General features: G+C 38.3%; 2 protein-coding genes and 1 non-coding gene across 4 annotated transcripts; 2 read left to right on the top strand and 1 right to left on the bottom strand.

Moving 5' to 3' along the window:
* Positions 1-507: 507 nt before the first annotated feature.
* Positions 508-7,793, top strand: LOC113236008. Its single transcript, XM_026471934.1, has 5 exons — positions 508-613; positions 1,314-1,469; positions 4,509-4,604; positions 5,474-5,607; positions 7,567-7,793. Exons 1-5 carry the CDS (start codon positions 566-568, stop codon positions 7,760-7,762), a joined length of 630 nt encoding a protein of 209 aa, XP_026327719.1. The 5' UTR covers positions 508-565; the 3' UTR covers positions 7,763-7,793.
* Positions 7,794-9,663: 1,870 nt separating this feature from the next.
* On the top strand, positions 9,664-9,830 carry LOC113236067. The gene has a single exon (XR_003310910.1). It is a non-coding gene; the product is annotated as a U1 spliceosomal RNA (small nuclear RNA).
* A 3,357-nt stretch (positions 9,831-13,187) lies between these two features.
* On the bottom strand, positions 13,188-20,831 carry LOC113236031 (probable ATP-dependent RNA helicase DDX56). Of its 2 annotated transcripts, XM_026471971.1 has the most exons (12): positions 20,698-20,831; positions 20,370-20,594; positions 19,694-19,956; positions 19,352-19,612; positions 18,332-18,533; positions 18,062-18,211; positions 17,724-17,821; positions 16,715-16,856; positions 15,937-16,005; positions 14,768-14,920; positions 13,520-13,599; positions 13,229-13,269 (listed from the first exon to the last, which is right to left on the bottom strand). In XM_026471971.1, exons 1-11 carry the CDS (start codon positions 20,755-20,757, stop codon positions 13,525-13,527), a joined length of 1,698 nt encoding a protein of 565 aa, XP_026327756.1. In that variant the 5' UTR covers positions 20,758-20,831; the 3' UTR covers positions 13,229-13,269; positions 13,520-13,524. The 2 variants fall into 2 exon arrangements, with proteins under 2 accessions (XP_026327755.1, XP_026327756.1); XM_026471970.1 differs by having other exon boundaries at positions 13,188-13,599.
* Between the last annotated feature and the right edge of the window lie 2,228 nt (positions 20,832-23,059).

Genomic DNA, 23,059 nt, shown 5'->3' with positions numbered 1-23,059 from the left:
TACTAAGCCCAAGAAACAACAACTAGATGTGATCCCAGAAATTTAAGAATTTATTCAGTCGTTACACATATCCATAGCATGGTAATGTTATTTAATATGTTTGTACCAAATGTGTACTCTGGTAGAACGTCTTCAACATTATAGGTTAACCTTCCCATGATCCGAACTCGCACCTGCACACCAAAGGACCGCGGCAACGCAGTCGCGTCCTCAGCGGAGCACGGATCAATGCATATTTATAATAAGAAATGGGCGGAACTAGTGTGTGGCTTTTGATATACGTTGGCCGTGTGAAGAAACCTGTAAAATCACGGACCGTGAGAGGTTACCTTAAAAAGTTTTTTTTCGATATCCAACTTTTATTGTGAGAATTAATCTTTTTTTAGATTTAATATTAAACTTGACTATTGTTTGACAATTCACCTGTCACATAATTATGGGGACTTAGAAGTATTTACCTTTTTTTAAAATTTTATAAATAACATTGAATTATGATAAATCTATGTATTCTGCGTGGTGAAAAGAAAAAACTAACTGCACGATATATTACTCACGAAATCCTGTGATGTCTGGATTCAATTTATGGGATTATGTTCATAGTGAAATTAGTGAGGTAAGTGCACCCTTCACGAATAAAAGCAGAGTCCTCGAACCCACAACATTGTTATCCATAGACGTTAACGTGAGTACTTAAGAATTAGTACTGCGAAAAACGCGGCGCATACCCCTCACTCAGTGATTCTGTTGATCCTAACGCAGCTTCCCTATGGCTTCGTAGAATTCCCGGAAAGGCCCCGAATTATGTGTTGATTATGGTTATTTTACGTATCATATAGGATCAATAAGACGTCAAGCTGGACCTTTAAGATTTAAATTGTAAGACACGGCTATCCTTAACACTTGCAGTGCTTCTCAGAGCTTTAAATCGCAAAGATCTGAGTCTGCCATTGCCACTGCGTCTGTCACGCTGAGACATAAATTGACAAGTCCAAAGTGTAATTTCACCAGCACCATTACCCTTTCAAACCAGGACGCAGTAATGCTCAGTACTGCTTGGCGGCAGAAGAGAGGCAAGGTGGCAGTACTTCCTTGGACGAACTTATTTTTGAAGATGCGAATATACATTTTACAAAAACTCGATTTTCTCAAAACTTACTCGGATTGAGATAGCGCTTTTCGGTTTATTCTGAGCAGATTTGCTCTTGGCTGTACCTAATATTACAGCCATGAAAACATCTTATTTTATGAGACAAATAAATACGAAAAGTAGTACAGATTACTTTGTCATTATCCAAATGTGAATTTTATTCCAGTTGATAGACTGGTCAAAATGCGGCGACTCTTGTGCGAGCATAATTCCAACTGTACTATGGGCGATAGGCGCAGGACTGCTAGCTCATCGTTTGCTTTCTGCGCTTTTCAGAAGGTTCCTTTTCAGAAGAGTTCCACTCTGGGAAATTGTACTTCAGGTAATAATATTAACCGTGCTCTTTATTAAATTGATAAATTTCATTGATTTTATAAGGCTCCATTGAGTTTTTAGATTCCGTCTTATACTACAACAGCGGTTCTTTGAAACTTGCGCGCCTTTCAAATATATATGTATAAAATAATGTGCGCAACAGTAAAGAAGTTAAGAAGGCGACTTTTGCTATCACAGATTCTTTTGGTTACTAGGCAAGGCTTAGTTACCAGTAGTAGTACTGATTGGTGAACTCAGCAGCACGCATGTGGGCTGCTTTGTTGACGGAATTTGTGTAAACAACATTAGCCATGCCGATGACATGGTGCTGCTGGCGCCATCGATCATTGCATTGAGAAAACTAATTGGAGTATGTGAGTGACATGCAACATCCTATGGCTTGTTATATAAATTTCGGAGTTTATGATCTTTGGAGCCGCCGGTAGGAAGAGTCCTACGTGTGCACTTCCTGTACTACTTAATGGTTCTCCGTTAAAAAGGGTTAGCCACTTTAAATACTTGGGACACTATGTTACCGACGACCTCAAGGATGACCTGGATATACAGCGCGAACGGTGAGAGCAAACATGCTTGCCCGCAGGTTCGCCTGACGTACATCTGCAGATAACATTGTTTAAAGCTTACTGCATACCAATGTACGCTAGCGATCTGTGGAATAGCTACACTCAGTGCTCTCGGAACGCTCTGTGCGTGCAATACAACAACGCCTTCAGGACGCTGTTGGGGCTGTCACGTTTCTGCAGTGCCTCAGCCATGTGCCTCAGCCATGTTCACTGACGCGCGCGTAGATAGTTTTACGGCTGTTGTACGTAAAAAGTCGGCGTCGCTCCTGAAGAGAATACGTGACAGCCCCAATAGCCTCCTGAAGACAGTTGCTGACAGGAATTAGTGCCCAATTATGCGGCATTTAATAAATAATACAAAGTCCCTGGTAAAATATAATTACTAATATAGTTTTAAGTCTGTACCTACTAACATTTGATTTGATCTCAGTTGTCTCAATAAATAAATTTTGTTATTATTATATTAGTTAGAATAAAGAGTTCTAATACGTAAAAGCGTCGAACTTGCTTCAAGATTTAATGATTTGTTAAACAAATTGCTATTTTTGCTGCAAATGTTTGACACATCTTTTGGAACATTTTCAAATCCAGATCTCAATTACACCAATATTTCTTTAAATCGAAACTTACATGCAGTGTTACCTGTGGTTTGGCAAATCTTAGTGCATTTAGAAAATCGGCAAAATGGCAAAAACTACCATATCAGTCGAAGATATACACCAAACATGAGTCACCGGAGGATAAGCGGAAAAAACTGTTTTGTTGGTTCAAATGGTTTAGGTATTTACTATTAAATAACGGCCTTACAAAAAAGATACGATACGTTAAGACGTACTTTATCCGATCATATAAAATCCCGAAAACACGCTAAAATAAAAATTAAAAACAAATTTATGAACAATTTCTCTGATTTTGCACATGACTTTTATATGGAGATATTTCCCTTTTGAGTCTTTTTTTTTATAAAAAGTAAGTGCGCATTTGACCTCCATCTCACCTAGTCGAAAGTTACGATGAGGTCGGCGATGTAGCATGCACACCTAAATAATGCCTATTCACTCTCGCCTTGAAAAGGTCCAAGTTATAACTTTCAGGGAAGTTTGCAGGCAGGGAATTCCACTCCATAGCCGTTCGCCATATAAACGTGGAAGCAAAACGCTTCGTAAACGATTGGACTTGTGCTTGGTATAGCTGAAGCAACTGTCCCAGTATGAAGAAATACCTCACCTTGGAAAGGATGTCAAGCTTCCTGGCTGCATTTTTGGCAGCATAGATTCAATGTATCTGCCGAAGTTGAGATTGGACGACAGGTCCATTCCAAGTAGCTGGAGACGGTCGGCTATCGGTATGGATATATCACGAAAAGTCGGTGTCAGAAGGGTCTCCGTTTTGTGGAGAACAGACACGCCTGCGTTTTGGTAGCATTAAATTTGACAAGGCTAGCATCGCTCCAATCGGAGACTGTCTTGTCAAATTCGAATGACTAACCATGGCCACTCGACAAGACTGCAGAGAACCAGCTAATTTTGGTTTTCAACTGAAGCCCTGTAGTTATTAAATTCACATTTATCACAAAACTTGAAAAATTGCCGCACCGCCAGCTGCCCCACCAGTCGCCATCAGGCGCTTGTCAACGTCGGATCTGCGTCAAATTCTCTCCGCTTGTTCTCATTTTATTCATATAAATTTTAATCGTGCGGATTACGGGGCCTGAGGGGCGGTCCCCGACACCTCACCTCCTAAAATCCAGGCTCACGTGCAAATACCTCGCTTTAAGGGAAACAAAACATGAGTAATATATGACTTTGTAGTAACATTTGAATGTGGTCTTCTTCGTATGTTATCATTTCGAAACCAAGACTCTCACTTCCGCTTCTTCGCTTATTACGTCACCAAAGTTTATACCAGGGTTGATGCTGATGCAGGTATACATATCAGTGGATGCTGATGCGGACGCTGATTTTAAGTATTTAAAAAAACGCGAATGTGGTTACTGAATCCAATCTACATGAAAAAGCTTGCTATAAGTTACATTTAAAATTTCGATTTGAAATCTGTTTCTGGAAGGTTTGTAAATTATTTCAGCATGCCTTTTAGGTCATGTCACGACTCTAAAATCCGCAATGAATATCAGCATCGATGAATGCGGATACAGATGCGGTTGCTTTTTGGCAACAACCCTAGTTTATACCATTTCGCAGCAAAGTTAGTCCTCTGTTACAAAGTTTAACGCATTTACATATTTAAAAACCTATTCTTTAACTATGGTTCATTTAGGGGTTCCATAAATGTAAGCTGACAATGTTAATAATACTTGAATTGAGACTACAAGCTGCGATGCAGCGTTTACAACAGATTAGCAACAAGTGTATAAAATAACATGGTCCCCAACTGAACTAGACCCATACAATAATTAGGATATAATAAATACATACTGTTTCACCTTTCAATGTTTGTTTCAGAATCTACTGTTCATCTGGATGGTGATTTATAGTATCCACTTCTGGAATTTACTCGTCAAAATATTAAAAGTCTTAATCACGTTCTTTTATGACGATGTAAGTTCGCAGCTCATGGCCCCCGAATGGAATTTAAATGTATAGTTTCTACCTATAGAGAACCTTCCACAGGGAAATCATAATTTTGAAATGTTCTATAGGTATATCAGTTGTACTAAGAAAGTACAAGCATAGATCTCAGCTTTTTTTTCTCATGTCAACTGCCTACCCCAAATTCGGGGACAATTTGCCAAGATCGAGCTTAATAACATGGACGACATTTTGGGAGTATGCTATTGGGGATTGAGGTATTCTTGGCGAACAACGAGGCCACAACATCGCAGCCACGACTTGCTAACTTATTTTCCAAAAAAAACAGTCGGTTGCGTATAGAAACAAGGAATATCACTGCTAACTCGCAGTGTCCTCCCGCTAAGTATGTAAACGTCTACGACATCAGTCCATGACCTTTCACAAAAAAAAAACTATACATATTTTGATGAAAGAAATCGCAAGTCTATGAGATAGCACTGTCACAATTAACTTTAGTATCATTTTCAGTAAAAGATATCCTATAACATGTAGAGAAGTTGTGTCAAACTCTAAAGTTTGAAAACGGCCATCATTGATTGGCGCCAGAAACTTCTACATGTTTTGTAGTAGAATTAAACTGTCACATTTAGGCTGATGGCTTAGCCAAAGTCTCAATATATTAAAAAAAAGTAAACTTTTTTGTCCTTCGGGACAGGCTCAGGCGTCTAAGCCATACTGCCAGATTTTTTTAGATGTGTTTTTCGTTGCAGGTTTAGTTTGTTTTTTTATCAAGGTGATTAAAATAGGCAGCGAAACTTATACATACAGCATTACAAAAATCCTTTATAAAGAAAAACCAAGAAATTTATAATATAACTAACAAATAACTGTTCCAGGACAGTATGTCAACGGAAGAAACGGAGACGCGCAAGATGATGTTACAATGGGTGATCTGGATGTGTGGGATGTTACCATTGGCTTTCTACATCCACACGCAGCCAAGACCTGAAAACCCCCCACTAATGATATGGTCAGTTTTTCTCCAACCAGCCACATTCCAAAGCACCAAAATGATAATTACTTCCATGATGGTAGTTCTGGCCATAAGGTATGATGTGGTGAAACAGAGCTCGTGAGACAATGGGATAAGTTACTGGATCTGTAAACTAGTAATTGTTTAGGTGACTTCTCTTCATTTGTATACAAGGTGTGGCGGTCTAAGGATAGCAATACCTAATTCGGTAGTAGCCGAGTGAGCGAACGGTTGCTTCCTCATTGAAAGACCAACGGTTGAAATCCCTGTGGCGATATGTGCTTATACTGTCATTTCAATTACGTGCAATTGTTGTTGTTTACTGGCAATTCCTCTCCCTGACGATTCGAAGAAGATTCACTACCCTTGAAACACGTGTAAAGTCCCCGACCGCATTAGGCCTCCATGGTCTAAGCCCTCTCCTTAAAACGAACTAGTACATATTTATAGCCTAAGCGTTATACATTACGACGTTACGTTCATTATTCACTTAAACTGCACACGTGTCATCCCCAAATTAGAGACCATGAAAAAAATAATAAAAATCATATTAACCACCAGTAAGTGTAGTAGGCAATATAAAAATAATACCTACTACTGTTACTGGTGATCGGGTTCTTGGTTTCTAGGTTCTTTCCCGGACTGAAGGATTACGACATCCACCACAATTATAGACACAGGATTCTAAATATATTATGTCTTACGGTCGGCAACGCGTTTTTTTTTAATATAAAATGGGAGGCAAACGAGCAGCCCCATATCTTACTAAGTTATTTTTGATTATAGTGACCCTCCCTACTTACCCTGAGGGCCATACGAGAAGGGCACTATGACCTGTGCAAGCGAGCTCGCACAGGGACCATCTAGTCATGTCCTAACCCCGGGTCACGTTTACACGTACTTCATCCGGTTCTCTGTAAGGCTAGTGCCTTAGGTGAGGCGCCCCGGGTGCGCGTACAGCACCCTCCCTATTTTCCAGATAGGTACCGGAGCTGTAGGCACGCTCACTTCCCGTCGCGCTCCGCACGACTAACGGTTGCCACCACTGAGCCGCCGGCTCTGAGCCGGCTACCAAATCTCCTCACTGGTGGCGGAGCTTAAAGCACGCTCACTTCCCGACACCGAATGAACGGCGTCTCTCCAGTTCCCAGATTCCTACGCGGCCAGAGGGACTGGAATATATCTAGCTCATCCTCTATTAGCTCTCCGGGCTAGTGCCGGAGATGCCAAGTGGCAGTGTCCTGCGATAATGTCCGGACATAGCCACCACTTAAAGGGTAACTTACGTCACTGGCGCATCTCCTCGCCTCAGGCCTTCAACTAGACCGCTACTAAGACGCGCTTGCCGCGCACGGGACGAACGCCCCGGTCATACCCTACCGGGACAGACGAACGTGTTCATCCCTACAGCTAGTCACAAACCCCAACGAGTCCATACCCAAGTCCGGGTCCGTCAGAGACGCCCGTGAAGACGTATAACTGGCGGAGGGCTTGACCCAGACGCCCGCCGTACCCTGGTCTTGCCGTTAAGCCAATAGTCTCTCCGGAAAACCCTATCTTTCGGATCAGTAGGTAGGCAAACGAGCAGACGAGCTACTTGATGGAAAGTGGTCATTGTCGCCCAAGGACGTTTGCAACATCAGAGGAGCTACCTATGCTAAAACCCTGTTGACCCGTTTTTTGCAGAACCCTACGACATAGCGCAAAGGAAATACTTCAGGAGGGAGATCATTCCACATCTTACAGGTTACAGGAAGGAGCGAACGTGATGCTCGCGAGGTCTCACACTGCCAGGTATCAAGGATGTGGGAATGGCTCTACTCCTTTAGCGGGAGGGGCCATAATGAAAACATCATGGCCGTAATGGCCGGTCACACCAGTTGCTTTTGCCATTGGTCACCCCTTTTCTATTAGTGGGACCGTCTCGCAATTTGCTGATCTTTTGTTTGCCCGCAGGATAACGACAAGTCCCTGGATGCGCCGCGAAATGGGGCCATACGGATATTATTTGAACCGACCACTGTCGTCTCTCCAGTCGTCCACGAACGTCGCCAACAGACGCCAAGTGCTGACCCTGCGGCGCGCCTTCTCAGACTCGAAAGTCGTGCTCAAAGAGCCCGCCAAAAAGAAACGTCACTCAAAGTCTGTATAACCCAAAACGTAGTGTAATAAATATGTGGCAGTTCTATGGTTGTTTTATTTTGTCATCCCTAAATTAAATTTGGACTTGCTCCAACGAAATATACCACATCATATTAGACAACATCACATATTCGGCCCCGAGTCCAAAGTAAGTAACTAAAGCACTTGTGGTATGGAAATCGGAAACAACGATGGTACCACAACAGCCAGATCCGAGATATTATAGAAAAGTTTTCTACACGAAACCGGAGTGCAAGCCGCTCAATCAACAAAGGTCGCCAAATACGACGATAATTTAGGTTTTCTTTTACTTATAAGAGCAGTAAAGCAGCAGAACCGGTAAAGGGAAATCTGCACGTGGAAGAAGGTAAACGTGTGAGGTCTTCAACCCGGATAAGGCCACCGTGGCGTCGTATGGCCCACGAGCCCACACGACGCGCTGTTTTCTGTACCATTCCTTCCCTGCACATCTGGCACACCCCGGGCACCAATCAACACGTACCTTACACCGATTCGCAAATCCTTTTACCCCGATTAAGCAAGCATTATGGTGGCACTTCATATGGCTATTTGTATGAGTGTTTGGTATATTTGGCAAACAATAACCATGTGTAGATAGCATGTGTGACAAAATATTTGCCTTGTTTGCCTATTCGACAAATATCTTCTTCTTCTTAGTCGTTGCTGAAGGTCGTCTCTCCGAATGGTTTTCGACACTGGATTTTTTTATTCTGGATTTGGATCTGGTTTTGTCTTCGGCCTCTCTCAGGGCAGTTGTTGTAGGGAGGCCAATGAGGGCACATGGTCACTCCATCGGCTAGGTGATGGGCCATGGAGTCACTTTCCCTCCACTTTACCCACCACAACCAGTTTGTCAAGATTGTCTGATTGTCGGCGAGCAATATGAACCAAAATACTGTATGGTAGCACATTGTGGAAAGTCTGTCTGCGATATGAAACTGCTCAATTATGGATTGGTTTGTCCTTCTAGCGGTCCACAGTATACGGAGCATCCTCGACAAATATAACAAACACCTAACTCGCGTTACCGCGCACTGGTCGGTTTCTCGACGCACGTTAACCAAATATGCAAATACGCAACTAAACCGTCTACCCTATGGTCATATTCATTATTTTAACTCCTTATTGTGGCTCAAAATGTAGCCGGCCATATTTGTCAGTGTTTACATGTTTATCTGTACGTGAAATATTTTTCCAAGTACATCAAACACCCAATAGCGAATACAAATAGCCATGTGAAGTACCGCCATTACAGTGTATGCCATCGACTTGAAAACAAGATGAAGAAGAGGAGACCCGTGCCCAGCAGTAGGATGTATAATGGGTTCACGATAATGATGATGACGATGAATGTTTTTACCCGAGTACCAATAATAAATTAGTATTTAGTTTCGAGAACGGTGACCAAAGAGTGATCGAGCGAATAAGTGGTGTGTTAATTCGGATTCTACAATAATTTGGCGTGTCATAATCTACACTTAAACAGCGTAAGTAAAAAAAAAAGCTTGGTTTGTTAAACGGTGCGCAACCATGCCAAGGTTTTATTGATATTTTATCAGCTGTACAATTTTATCGCATACGTACATCGCTACGTTAAAATACGTAATAAGGCCAATATTTTTTATATTATCACCCGATTAATATAACCACAAAGGAATATTGATTAAGCAAATTCGAAAAAAATAAATTAAATTATTTGGAGAATCAAATTTTTGAAAACCGAAAGAATATGTAACATTTTGTTCTTTGTTTTTTGCTAATAGTAACATTGGTATTTAATTTAACCGAGCTTGACAATAGATGTCACTGTACAGTTTTTGTAAATTTCTAAATGGCGGTGTTAAGATTTTCCCTGTCGAGTATATATAATAAGTCAACGTCGTATATGACATACTAACCTTGCGTAGGGTATACCGTGATCAAGAAGGCGGTTGCCTCAGGCTGGTGCCGGCCATTGCACTGCGGCAGGACTAGGCCAGTCTGTGACTATTCCGTATTGGGGTACGTCGTACGCATAATTTTTGCTAGTCGGGACTTGCGTACTGCGCGGTCCCTTGAGAAATGTATGGCGTGTACGAACTTAAAATTTCTTTTGTCATATCCTGAACAGTAACTATAGTGTAAATATTGCTGTGATCCAGTATCTCTAGAGATGCTACGGACGAGGTACCTGAAGGAAAAGGTATGGAAATGAACCCTTTCATCTCTAAAATACTTACAACTTAAAATTACCTCACACACAAAAAAAATGCTGTACTATCAATATAAAATATTCGATGTATGTAAATTGTCAGTACCACAGACTAAATAAATACTCAGTACGTCGTCGACAGTTCTCTAGAGTGTAAAGTTCTTTAAACAAGTTTAAAGAGATAAACTAACGTCACAGTACATTTATGAAAATGTTATTTATGTTAAGAAAAATATTAAATTTTTATGAAATATAATGACAGACATAACATTAATATGAGGAATAAAAATAAACTAGCTGTTCTTGAGAAACGTCTCCATAAAATCTCCAGTCCGATTTAAAACTATCGTGAAACAAAAACTGTATACTGAAGGTTACGCGTATTTGGATGACGAAAATTCGTAGTAGTGACCCGTTTAACTATTGCAGGTATATTTACAAAGAGCAACCCCCAGAATTTCTTGCTGATTCTTCTCAGGGGAACCTGCCTTTCGAATGAGCAGTGTAATCAGTACAGTTCACTCATTTGGGGTAACTCTACGGATGCTAATAGAGTTACGCTAATGCAAAAACGTTACTGTACGAATATTGGATCTCGCCACTCCGCCGCGCCGCCGGTCATTTGCGAAGTCCCCCGACGTATGACACTTGCAGAAAAAATCCGCGGAACCCACTTACTGTGAACATTTATGCGCCAGCTGAAAGACCTTTATACTCTGTACAATGAATTTATGGTACTTAAAATGTAACGCTAAGTATTTTCTATTAAATTAATATTGTTTTTTATCGAATTGACGTACTAATTTGATTACGTAATTTAATGACAACAATATTATTTGAATGAATTGTAAATTTTATAAATATTGTGTATTTTCATTTTATTATTTTTATGTTTGTTTGTATGTAGTGCAACTAATACTGCAATGTTATATGTATTTGAGGTATAAACGAATCTGTATCTATGATGATTTCAAATGTAATTTGCTTACCTATAAAATAAAGATTATTTGACTATACTACACTGAAAGTATTTGAATATCGCGTTGTATAGCTCATATAGCGAAATGGAGTTCCCCGTACTATCTTATTCCAATAATTTAAATTTACGATAAACGCTTTTACTGTCGTTGAACGGGTAAGGGGATAGAATATAAAGTAATATTCACAGCAATTAAGTAAAATTGTAGTGCTAATATTAATCGAATGTAACATTTGATCTCTATTAGTTATTTGAAAATTTTAAGTAAGTATTTTTATATATTATATTCAGTCACAAGCCATTTTGTCAAAATTCCTTGTAACAATTTCATTCGTTTGGTAATTTATTGAGAGTAAATAAACACACATGTGGAAGCAGATATTCTTTTAAATTAGTTTATGGCCACGAGTATGGCATAAAAGATTCACATCTATAGCCTTTTTTAACCGATTTATAATAAATAATCCCAGTACAGAATACTAAAAAAACCGACCTCAAAAGTACGTGGAATTACGACTATTTGCTAAGTTTTATTGAAATATCCGCTAGTTCGCCACTATACGGGACTTGACACAGGAGATAATAAAAACCGGTTCTCACTACTCAAAATATATTGAGAGAGAAAAACGCCTTGACTTGGAGAATAGCAAAACCAACCATTAAAATAATTGCTCCTTAAGTAAAATTTAGGCGCTATTTATAAAAATGAATGTTCATGCGTGATCAGCCACCCTTAGAGGTGGATGTTTTTCTTCAAAATGAAATGGGCCCACTACGGAGGTACCCTCTTTCCAACAAAAAAAGAATCATGAAAATCGATTCACACATACCGGAGTTATCGCGTAACATACATAAACAGAACATACAGTCGAATTGAGAACCCCCTCCTTTTTTGAAGTCGGTTAAAAAAGTATTTTATTTAAGCTCTCAATTTGACTGTAAACTATTTCTATAAAACTTGGTAAAATAAATATAATACCACGAACTTTTGAGGTCGGTTTTTTTTCATAAAAAAGTTATACTTATTATACTTATTTATTTTTTAACGCCCAGACTCATAGCCAATCACTAGAGAAACCCTGTATCGCGGGTGCCATGGATGTACACACACATAGGCAACCACAAATTACACTCACGAGAGAAATAAATGTAGGCCATACAAATATTACTCACGGCCCGGGAATCGAACCCGGGACCTCCGCGTGGCAGTCCCGCATGGTTACCGTTCGGCCACAGAGGCCGTATTTCGTTCCACGTATACAAATTCAAATTCCGTTTGTCTTCATCTACCTATATCGTTTTTTAACAAAAAAAGGACAGACGAAGTAGAATAAGCAAGTGCAATGTTTAGAGATGTATGTACGATCTATATACTTACATTATTCCATGTTACCGATACGCTGCGACAATTTCTCCATTTTGTAATAACATCGCATTGTCAATGTCCACAAATATTCAGCAATTTTCTTCCTTGTCTGCGTCCAACAAATTGTGGCGCGACTTGCATCGCATCTACTTACATAATCTTTTAAAAATCCGTTATTTTATGCCTCGTTGCAGGCTTAGCAGGTGTGTAGACAGACAATATTTGCGGGAAACCAGTTATTATTTGTGTACAGACAAAGGTGCTATCCAAATACGGAGCTCAAATGCAAATTACCTTTATTTCATAATCATAACCAAGCAAATCTTCTTACTCATTCGTTATTATTACACAGACAACAGTTGAAAAAGAGTTCGTCCAGGGAAGTACTGCCACCTTACCTATTTCTGCCGCCAAACAGTAATGTGTTCCGGTTTAGAAGGGTAAGGGTGCTGGTGAAATTACAGGCACTTGGGACTTGTCAACTTATGTCTAGGGTGACGGGCGCAGTGACAGTGCCCCTCAGATCTTTGCGAATTAACTGAGTGGCACTGCAACTGTTATGGACAGGCGTCTAGATAACCATCACGCGCAAAACTTGTTCGTCCCGTCACTTGATATTAAAAAAAATCTTAGGGGAGTCGGGTATACAATTCGGTCTAGCTGAAACCTATTATGCGATAACAACCAAAAATATATCAATAAGCTAACCAGATCCTAATGACTCGTAGCCTGCGCGTGCGCTAGTAGCCGACTATCCATTGCGAGCCGCACGCTCGCACGTTGTTAATAATTTATAGCCCAACGACTCGGTTAATAACGGCCAAGCTATAATAATAAATAGACTCTACCATAAAAAGAAAAAAATCACACATAAATGCATAGTTTTTTATTTATTTCAACAATGTAACAATGAGTTCAGTACTAACCGAAGTCTGTAGACTGAGCGTCTGGCAAGCACGGCTGCGTGAACAAAAACACATAGTCAGCCATGTTTTATTTACAAAACTTTATAGAAAAACAGGAATCTCTTTATAAGGCTTGACAAGAAAAACAATAGTGTCGTAATAAAGTCACACAGATTTTAATGTTACACATAACTATAGATAAGTGTTAACTACAGTTATTTCTAATATTTCCATTTTCCCGGTCAAGCTTCATGTATACAAATTCTTCACATATGAATCTTGAAATGGTCTTCATGAATACTAACAAATGTTACGAGTTGGCTTCTGCTGTTGGTTTTTTCAGGGTTTTCACTTTGAAACTGCGGAGAGGGTCGCTCGCACGAGCCTGGGAAACAAGACATTTTTTAATAATATGTACCGTGGACCAAGAAATAACACAAGAAGGCTGCTAATCGCTATATAAGACAGTGTCGGGTATTTAGTACCTACTAGTACACCACATGGCGTGACGAGTACCAAACAGCTATTTTTGAAAGTAATTTGTTTTACATTGACAAGCTGCAATTGAGCAAAGCTAATCCTATGTGATTCAAACAAATCAACTAGATGGCGCTTATTGCACAAATTTTTATGAATACTGCCGGCTCTTCTTTTATTTTGTTTAGGATTAGCGCCATCTACCAATATTAGGAAGCGTTAATTTATAAATTAGTTTGTAACACACAACGCCATCTATTAACACGCATAATTGTCAAAGTATATATCTTAAGTACAGTAATTTGTATGAAAACCAAGCGTGCCACATTTTTTGTACCCACTACGACGTCACAAGAACTATTTATTGATGGGAAACCTCCTTCCGCTCTAAATCGATTGATTGAACGGAATACGCGTAAATACGCGTATTCCTCAGACCATAAATGAAACGGATGCAAAAGTTTTGTAGACGTTCGAGCTTGTTGAGCTGTTCTTCGGTTAAATCCAGATAGCAGGCATCAGCATAATCAAGAATTGGAAGAAGAAGAGTTTGGGCAAGCGCAGTTTTCGTGGCAATAGGTAAGAAATTACGTAACCGTCTGAGAGATGCGGCAGACGCAAACAATTTGCGGCTGGTCTCAACTAATTGAGGTGCCCAAGATTTATTTCTTTTTTATTTACTTATTTATTTATTTACACAACTCTATCCTTACAGGTTAGATACACCCAATTCGATAGCGTCGACATCATTCTTACATATCTAATTAATTACTTATATCTAAACTCTATTACATTACAAGATAGCTGCCTATAAATGATTATACCCAGATTTTTTACATTGTCACTAATTTTAATGTAGGTGTCGTCTATAATAACCTGCGGCAAGCGAAACCAATCATCTTGGATACCATTCTAGAGCTGCCAATAACAATCATTTGCGTTTTCGTTGCATTTAGCTTAAGACCAAATTGTTTACTCCACGTATAATACGTGCGTAATCTTAGGGCTTTTTATATGACAAATAATAAATAAATAAATAAATAATAATAAGTAAAAGGCGTGACAATAAAAAATACCTGATATTTATGTCTCTTAGCGCTGCCAAAGTTGTTATGCTTCTTCTTCTTGGCAATGGGAGCTTCCTTCTCCTGCTCATCATCCACTGCCTCTTCGTTCCTGAGCGCTGCTGGCAGCAAGTACTCCGGCACGTGGCTCAAGTGCGATTGCAGCTAAAGAAAAAGAAAAGAATATAATTATCCGGCACAGTAAACAAAGTCAACTTGTTATTTTTCAACCCCCAACGCTCTCGAGTCGTGCGCCTGGTGGTAAGCGACAAGCCTGTCCATAACATTTGCAGTGCCACTCAAAGCTTTTAATAACAGGTACTGCCACTGCGCTAGTCACCCTAAGAGTGACGTCACTATTAGTAGCAGTAGAGCTCCATGTGAATGAGTTCATCCAGGGAAGTATTGCCACCTTACCTATTTCTGCCGCCAAGCAGTAATGTCAGCATTACTACGTTCCGGTTTTGAAGGGTAAGGGTGCTGGTGAGATTACAGGCACATGTGACTTGACAACTTATGTCTCAGGGGTGGCACTGCAAATGTTACGGACAGGCGTGTAGCTTGCCATCAGGTGCACGGCTTATTCATCTAGTCACTTGGTATTATTATAAAAACAAAAAAGAAGCTCTTTTCCCAGTGAGTGTGGGATCTGTGATAAAATGAATATTATATTCACTTCTCATGCTCTAAAAGTCACGTCATTATAGCCTTACGTAGCGGGAGTAAAGTGCATCCTTTGCTCCTGGAGTAAAAAGTACCTAATTTTTTAATTTACTTCGAGTGAACAAACTCAAACAGCCAGTAGTACGCTCGGTTTTAGTTCCGTGCCTTTTCCGCATAGACGGTGGCGCCATATTATTTTCCGGCGTTAGTGCGTATGTCGTATCTACATCTAGTTGGAAAAAAAACCGCAAACATTTTAGATTTTCTGTTCGTGATTTTGTTGTAGAGCGAAAACGATTGAAATATTTTTTTTCTTGCAATCAAAATGAGAAGTAAAGTTTTCACCTCAAGATTAATCCAATATAAATCCTCGGAGTAATAGACGCCCTTGGGTGTCTAACCACCTCGGGTACATATTGGCTCATTTTAGTCCCTCGATAAAAAATATACTATTATTTTACTCCACTTATTAAATCGACTTGATTTTTTTTCCCGTTATACAATCTTGAACTTATTACCTTTACAGTGTGAAGCGCCTTGTCTCGACGTAGGGCTGTTAAGTCGTTTGGATTCTCTTCGAAGTAACCCTGAAAATATTAACTAGTTTGTATTGAAAGCTAGAGCGATGGTGAGATGTAGCGGAAGGGAAGGGTGTCAGAGAGAAGATTAGTCATTCCATCATGGGAAATATGGTTTATTATGGTTGTCATCATGTGAGATTCTTTTCATTATAGAAAATTGTCACGTCTTGTCACTATGAAGTTAGTGATTATAACCAGTATGAGAGACCTCCCACACTAGCGACTTTCAAGCGTCATCGTCTTACCAACGCACGCATTGTGCAAGACGCTGACGTTCGGAAGACGCCAGTGTGGACTCTCTGAGATTATGAAAAAAATTTCGTGTACAAGTGAATTAGATAATCGGTATACATCCATTGCAACAAGAACTCTGGAAATGTTTCTGCTCTGGATTTTTATTTATTTTTATTTGTCTGATGTGGTAGACTAATAAAGTTACTCGTACCACTTATCAACGCGGAATCGCATTAAACTGTTTAGTAAAAGCTCCATGACCATGTAAAAAGAACGAAGGAGACATTTATAGTAACGCAATTAGACTAAGTTTTTTAAATGTATGTCTTCATGAAACATGTAACTGTTGGTGCGCCTAATAAATAAATAAAGCAGACTGCGTTTCTGTTCGATTATTGTCAGCAATATTAATAAAAAATGCAACAATTCTGATAAATTAAATTTCATTAATTCACTACAATCCTACACGTAAGAATGTTACCTGTAACTTCTTGCAATTGATTAGTTCCTGTTTGATCTCTTTAAGCCGAGCCTCTCTAACCGCTATCCTGGTAACAGCTCGCCACGCGTCTCTTGATCTGTATCTGAACCCTTCCACTTCTTCTAAAGCAAACTCGTATTTTCTGAAAATATGTCTGTCTTAATACACAACATATCAAAAGCTATAGAACGCGGGTGACCTTAAATATATAGGAGAGGTCCGTGGCCTCAGCTCCGATATTATAAGTGACGTGACGAACAAGTCGCCCACCTGGTGGTAATGCCACGCCTATCCATAACAGTTTCTGTACCACTCAGTGCTTTAAATCACAAAGATCTGTACTGCCACTCGGTTAATTCGCAAAGATCTGAGGGGCACTGCCACTGCGCCTGTCTCTCAGAGACATAAGTTGACAAGTCCCATGTGCCTGTAATTTCACCAGCACCCTTACTCTTCTAAACCGGAACTGCTTGCCGACAGAAATAGGTAAGGTGGCAGCACTTCCCTGGATGAACTCTTTGCATTGTTCTACGAGTGTGCCAAAGCTGAATTGAGTGAAAAGGACAACGATCGAAGTGAGAGCGACGTGTGAAAGAGACAACATATATTTACTGCGTTCTTTCCTTATTCCCTAGTGTGACGTGTCAAGTATTGTGATAATAAAATGAGTTTGATTCCGCAACAACAGCCTACAAGTAATAAGAAATCCACTTGAAGTGAAAATCTGAGGAAACCTTTAATTTTAATGTAAATTAATAGATCAATAATAATAACACACTAGACAATCACACAAATTGGTCTCAAACTAGAGAATCCGCTATACAATGAGTACCAGAGGAATTCATTCCAAAGGCACTACTCGGAGCATTAAAATCAGACTTAATTTAGAACAATTTGTTTCCCAAACTGGACCTACTAGTAATCGAACCTGAGAAGAACAATTGAGCGCTTATAGAGCTAACCGCTGAACAATAGAGATCGCCTGCATTGTAAGTAAATGTTAACTCACTGTAATACTTTCTGTCCTTTGAATCCTTTTGATAAATGTTCTTCTACTGTGTCCATTAACGGTTTTTCTCGGATTGACACAAATGACAATACCGAACCCTACAAAACGAAAATCAAACATTATAATTATAACATTAACATGATAATTATAACACCCAGGAAGAAATTACAAGATAATAGGTAGGTATTATTACTAGATAACAATGTATGTTGCATAAAAAAATTTTTCTTAATAAAATACATTAAAAATTAATATTATCAAGGCGACAAATTAAAAATTTTTATGCACAAAAAAAGTCTAAGATATTATTTTAAATGGTGTATGAAATACCCAGTAACCTGATTATTTCCTCTAGCCGTGCGTCCAGCTCTGTGCACGTATGAGTTGACGTCGAGAGGGAAGTCGAAATTGATCACATTGGCCACATGCTGGAAATCTATGCCTCTCGACACGCCCGATTCTTTATCTTTCTTACGTTTTGATGCTTGCTGCAACATATGGTATATTAAACAATTAGAAATAGCTACAATACAAGCTATGTTATGAAACTCTCTGTTGTCAGTTTAACATTAACAGATAGTTTAACCATTATAAACTCAAAAGCAAACCTTCTTTTTCCTTTTCTTTCCAATCTCCTCATCACCCAGTAATCCCCCATCAGGATTTTCAAGCGCCTTCTCATCAGATGCTATGATTATCTGATATCGGCCTCGGTTGAATTGGTCTACAGAAATACATCTCACGGCTGCAGGGAGTTCTGAGTTAAGCACACAGGAGCTGATTTTGAACTGCTCTAGGTAAAGTTTCAATCTGAAAAATAAATTTAATTGCATTTTTTCAACTGCCTCCATGGCCAAACGGTTACCATGCCGGACTGCCACGCAGAGGTCCCAGGTTCAATTCCCGGGCTGGAAGAAATATTTGTATGCCTACATTTATTTCTCTTGTGAGTTTGGGTGTAATTTATGGTTGTCTATGTGTGTGTCCATGACACACGCAACCCAGGTTTCCCTAGTGCGGGGCTATGTTGAGTGTGTGCGTTATTATTATTATTTTAATGACACATAGACACATGCTTGGCCACAATCTCACCTGATATTAAGCGACAATGTGACCGACGATGGTACGCATTTGCCTAAAAAATGCCTATTCACTCTAGCCTTGAATAGCCCCAAATTGTACTTTTGTATATATATAATTACATATAAATTATATATAATTACAAAAAGTACAATTGTTTCCTAACTCATGTATTAAAAGTTTTGATAAAATTTTAGCCACTATCTAATATATGCTCTTTTTTTTAACACAGCTCATGTTTCAGTTATTGAATGACACAGATGGATACATCGACATAGATTGGTGTGTACAAAATTCAGGCTAAAACTCGAAAGGGTTATTCTATTGTCAAAACAAATAACTTCTGTAACATAGCTTTAGAGAATAAGTCTCTTTCCAGTTGTGACCTCATTTAAAAATATTAGTAGTAACCCTATTGCCAACAAAAATATCAAAAACAATCTACAATTGACTAATTGTGAACTTATTCATGTAATTAGTGTGCTATTTGAGTATAATAAACTAACCAAAGTTTGGAGATGAAACAAAATCATACTTAAAATACATACTTATAACACCGATCAACTGTCCGAACAAAGATAATACTCTTCCCTCTGATTAAGTTCAACTTCAACAAGGCATATAGTATAGCTGCTTTATCATCCTCTTCTGCAAACAAGTGGTAATGCTGCAACTGTGACGATGGAGCCAGTTCTGGTTCCTCCAGTTTCAATGTCACTGGATTACGGAGTACAATCTTCTTCAGACTTAAAACATCATCTGATAGTGTTGCTGATGCTAACACTGCTTGATAAATTTTTGGGAGATGACTGCAAACAATTTAATATAAGTAGGAAAATAATTTGAGGACGTTCATATTATTATGCTTATTATTATAACTTTATTCGTACCCTAATAACTCTTTAATCTCCCCTTCATAACCAAAGGAGAATATTAAATCTGCCTCGTCAACAACCAATACAGCCAAATCCTGCTTCAATCGCATGTTGCCCGCTTTTAAATGGGCCAATGCCCTTGAAGGAGTTGCAACAACAATATCTGGTTTGTCTAGGAGAAGAGCCTTTTGTGTCTGCATGTCTCCATTTGATGATATGTCTATGCAGCGGACTTCACGGGCACATTTTATTGTTAGATCTCCTATTACGGTTGTTATCTGGAACAGTATATACTAATTATTATGTGGCTGGCTGTACACGCATGAAGATTTATCTTTATAAATAGTGCCTAAATTTTATTATAATGAGCAATTGTTCACCGATTCAAAGCATTTTTCTCTCTCAATATACTTTGAGTAGTGAGAACCGATTTTTATTATCTCCTGTGTCAAGTCCCATATAGTGGCGAGCTAGGGGATGAATCCAGATTTGCGCACCTTCCAGTAACCGATTTCAATAAAACTTGGTAATTATATGTAATTCCACGTACTTTTGAGGTCGGTTTTTTAGTACTCTGTACTGATTTAATGAAAATTCATCATTGTCTTTACTACATAAATGTTGTTGAGATGCAATTTTAAACTATTATGTAGAATAGTAGGAGGAATAAAGAAACACCTGAGCAACTTACTTGACCACACAACTCCTTGCTAGGTGACAAGATCAGGGCTCTTACACACTGATGTGCACTAGTGTTCTTTAAGTTCAATAACTTCTGTATAACAGGTATTGTAAACGCAGCAGTCTTCCCTGAACCAGTTCTAGCCCTCATCAGGACATCTTTACCTTCCAAAAGTAGAGGAATAGCAGTTTCCTGGATCAACGTAGGTTCTGGCCACCCAAGCTGAGAAACAGCCTAAAATGGAATTGAAACGATTTATTTTATATTAAATACACTTAGGGAATAAGAAGCAAAGGTATTAAAATGGTTGGAGACAGATTTTAACTGCTGAAAATACCTTTAAAACGCGATCATCTAGCTCCATCTCGTGAAACATAACCTTTTTTTCTTCGCCCATGTTTACACTTCACTAACTACTTTTAAACAAAAATGTTAACTTTTGTTAGTAATAAAACTTTATTCCTTGTTTAGTTGAATTGCGCTAAATATTTTATATAATGTATTGTAGTTACAAATATTTAAATGTTTTCAAAATAAAACATGCGCCATTTCGCATTCCGCCATCTTGAAAAAAGAAAAAGACTAGAGTAGAGAGGCGTGACGAGTAATTCGCGTGTATCGATCTTTTAAGTTTAATCTTAGAGATTTATAATATTGATTAACAACATCTAACTAAATAAAACAGTAAAACCCCATTTTTAAATAAAATTATGTTATGAAATAATCAATCGAATATTTTTAAAAGAAAATTTGACAACAGGTCGCAGAAAAGTTATTTGTTGAAGACATTTATTATCAATAAAATCATTACTTGAAAATAATGTAATTGCATCACTTTGTTAAACCACGCTGCAAATCAATTTATAGAGCTGATCGGCACTACTTTGTAAGTGTTCAAAATTTCAAATATTTACATAAGTCACTCATCATACTTACAGCTTCTTTATAACATTTTAAATACAGGGTGATTTTGAAATCATTAACATCCGTTGAACCTATTAATCTACTAAGCTAAAGATATATTTAAGAGTAATTTAAATTAGCAGTACTGTAAAAATATCAATTTAAAAAACTTAAAATCTTACCGTATTAGGCAGAGTATCAAGACGCAAGCGCAAAGTAGCCGCAAGTCCTTTGGTGGCAAAAACCATCAAAAAATTAATGGATTTCGCAAAGCGTCACGCGTGATTACTACCACATCGTCACTACCAACGTGCGTTATGAATGTGAATAATGAAAGTAAATGTGGCTTTATTATTCCCAAAATATTAGTATTGACATTTTGCAATAACGAATTACAAAATTGTACTCGGAGCGCATAATCAGCCAATGCCACTTCTTGAACTATTTGGGAGTGGTACGGATGCTGGCCAATATTTAGCAGTTTCTAAACATAATACTGATTAACCTCAAAATGTCGCACAGCTGTCCGGGTGCTAGCCTGTGCATTGTCTAAAATATCGCCGTCGTTAAATAAATGCATGTTGTCATTGAAAAGTTGAATATTTAATTGAGTTTATTTGTTTTTGTTTTCTTTTTCATAAAATTTCATTATTATTTTCAGTAATAGTCTATAGCATGGTACGAGTGTAAAGTTTTTCTGATTTTCATAAGTTTATTGACAACTTTGATTTATGAATTTTTTATCCTAATGTAATACGTATCAAAAGTACAGTCTTATTTTAACCCTTAACTACATTCGTGGGGTTATTTTGTACCCTACCCGTCATTTCTTTGCTAATAACTCCGTTCCAAGTCTAACGTAGCCGTCGCGCCTTAACGTAATATCACTGCTGACTGTACTTTCACAGTGTGTGGACGCGTGTTTAGCGGCAGCCAGTATTTTCGTAGGTATGTATCATTGGAGTCAAAATTTACCCCACGAAGTCATTTACGTAACTTTTTTATCCGTCAATATACATTGTTTTTACCTGTTTTAGACAAAATGAATTGCCATTTAAACGAAAATCAAATAGGAGAAATATTGCTAGGTAGTGAAGATTCAGATTTGGAAGATACTCTGGATTTTTTTTAAATGCCATCGAATTTATTGACAGCATTCCAGAAATGTTAGATCATGTACCACCAGTGAAATACAAGTTTATGGAGACGAAGAATAGGTAGAAGGCATACAGATAAAGAAGGTTAAGACGGAGTACGACAATATGGTTACTTTTATGGAAAAAATCGTTACAAACAGCCATTATGTGCTATAATACTTATTGTCATTACTTTTATTAGAAAGTACCAGTTTTTTTTATATGTACTGAAATGATCTTTACTTGATCTTAAAATACTTGTTTTGTTGTTGTTAAGTCGATTATCTTTCTAAGATGTCAAAACTGTACTGTTTCGATAAGTACCTTAATTGTTGGTAAGATATTGCGTTAATTTTGAATAAAGAGTAATTTTCTATAAATAGAAGTTTTTTTTATATTTATTGTTCAGTAAACAAAAAGAAATAAAACATAAAACTACCTTTTTAGACGCATGTATTTTTGGGGTCAAGAACTACCCGGCAAAGTTATTAACTTTAGTCGAAATAGCGAATGTAGTTAAGGGTTAAAAGGATGCTAAAAATTTCGATTTCAACCTGTATGCCTTGTCGGTTGGATGTCTTGAAATTTGTTTCAGTTGTGGAAGTAAAAATAATTTTTGTTTTATATTAAAAAGCACCCCATGTGAATATTCCGATTGTA

This window comes from Hyposmocoma kahamanoa, unplaced genomic scaffold, assembly GCF_003589595.1.
Source record: "Hyposmocoma kahamanoa isolate Upper Pololo Valley unplaced genomic scaffold, ASM358959v1 88, whole genome shotgun sequence".
NCBI lineage: Eukaryota > Metazoa > Arthropoda > Insecta > Lepidoptera > Cosmopterigidae > Hyposmocoma > Hyposmocoma kahamanoa.
The sequence above is the reverse complement of the archived record's forward strand: the minus strand, read 5'-3'. Positions and strand labels throughout refer to the sequence as shown.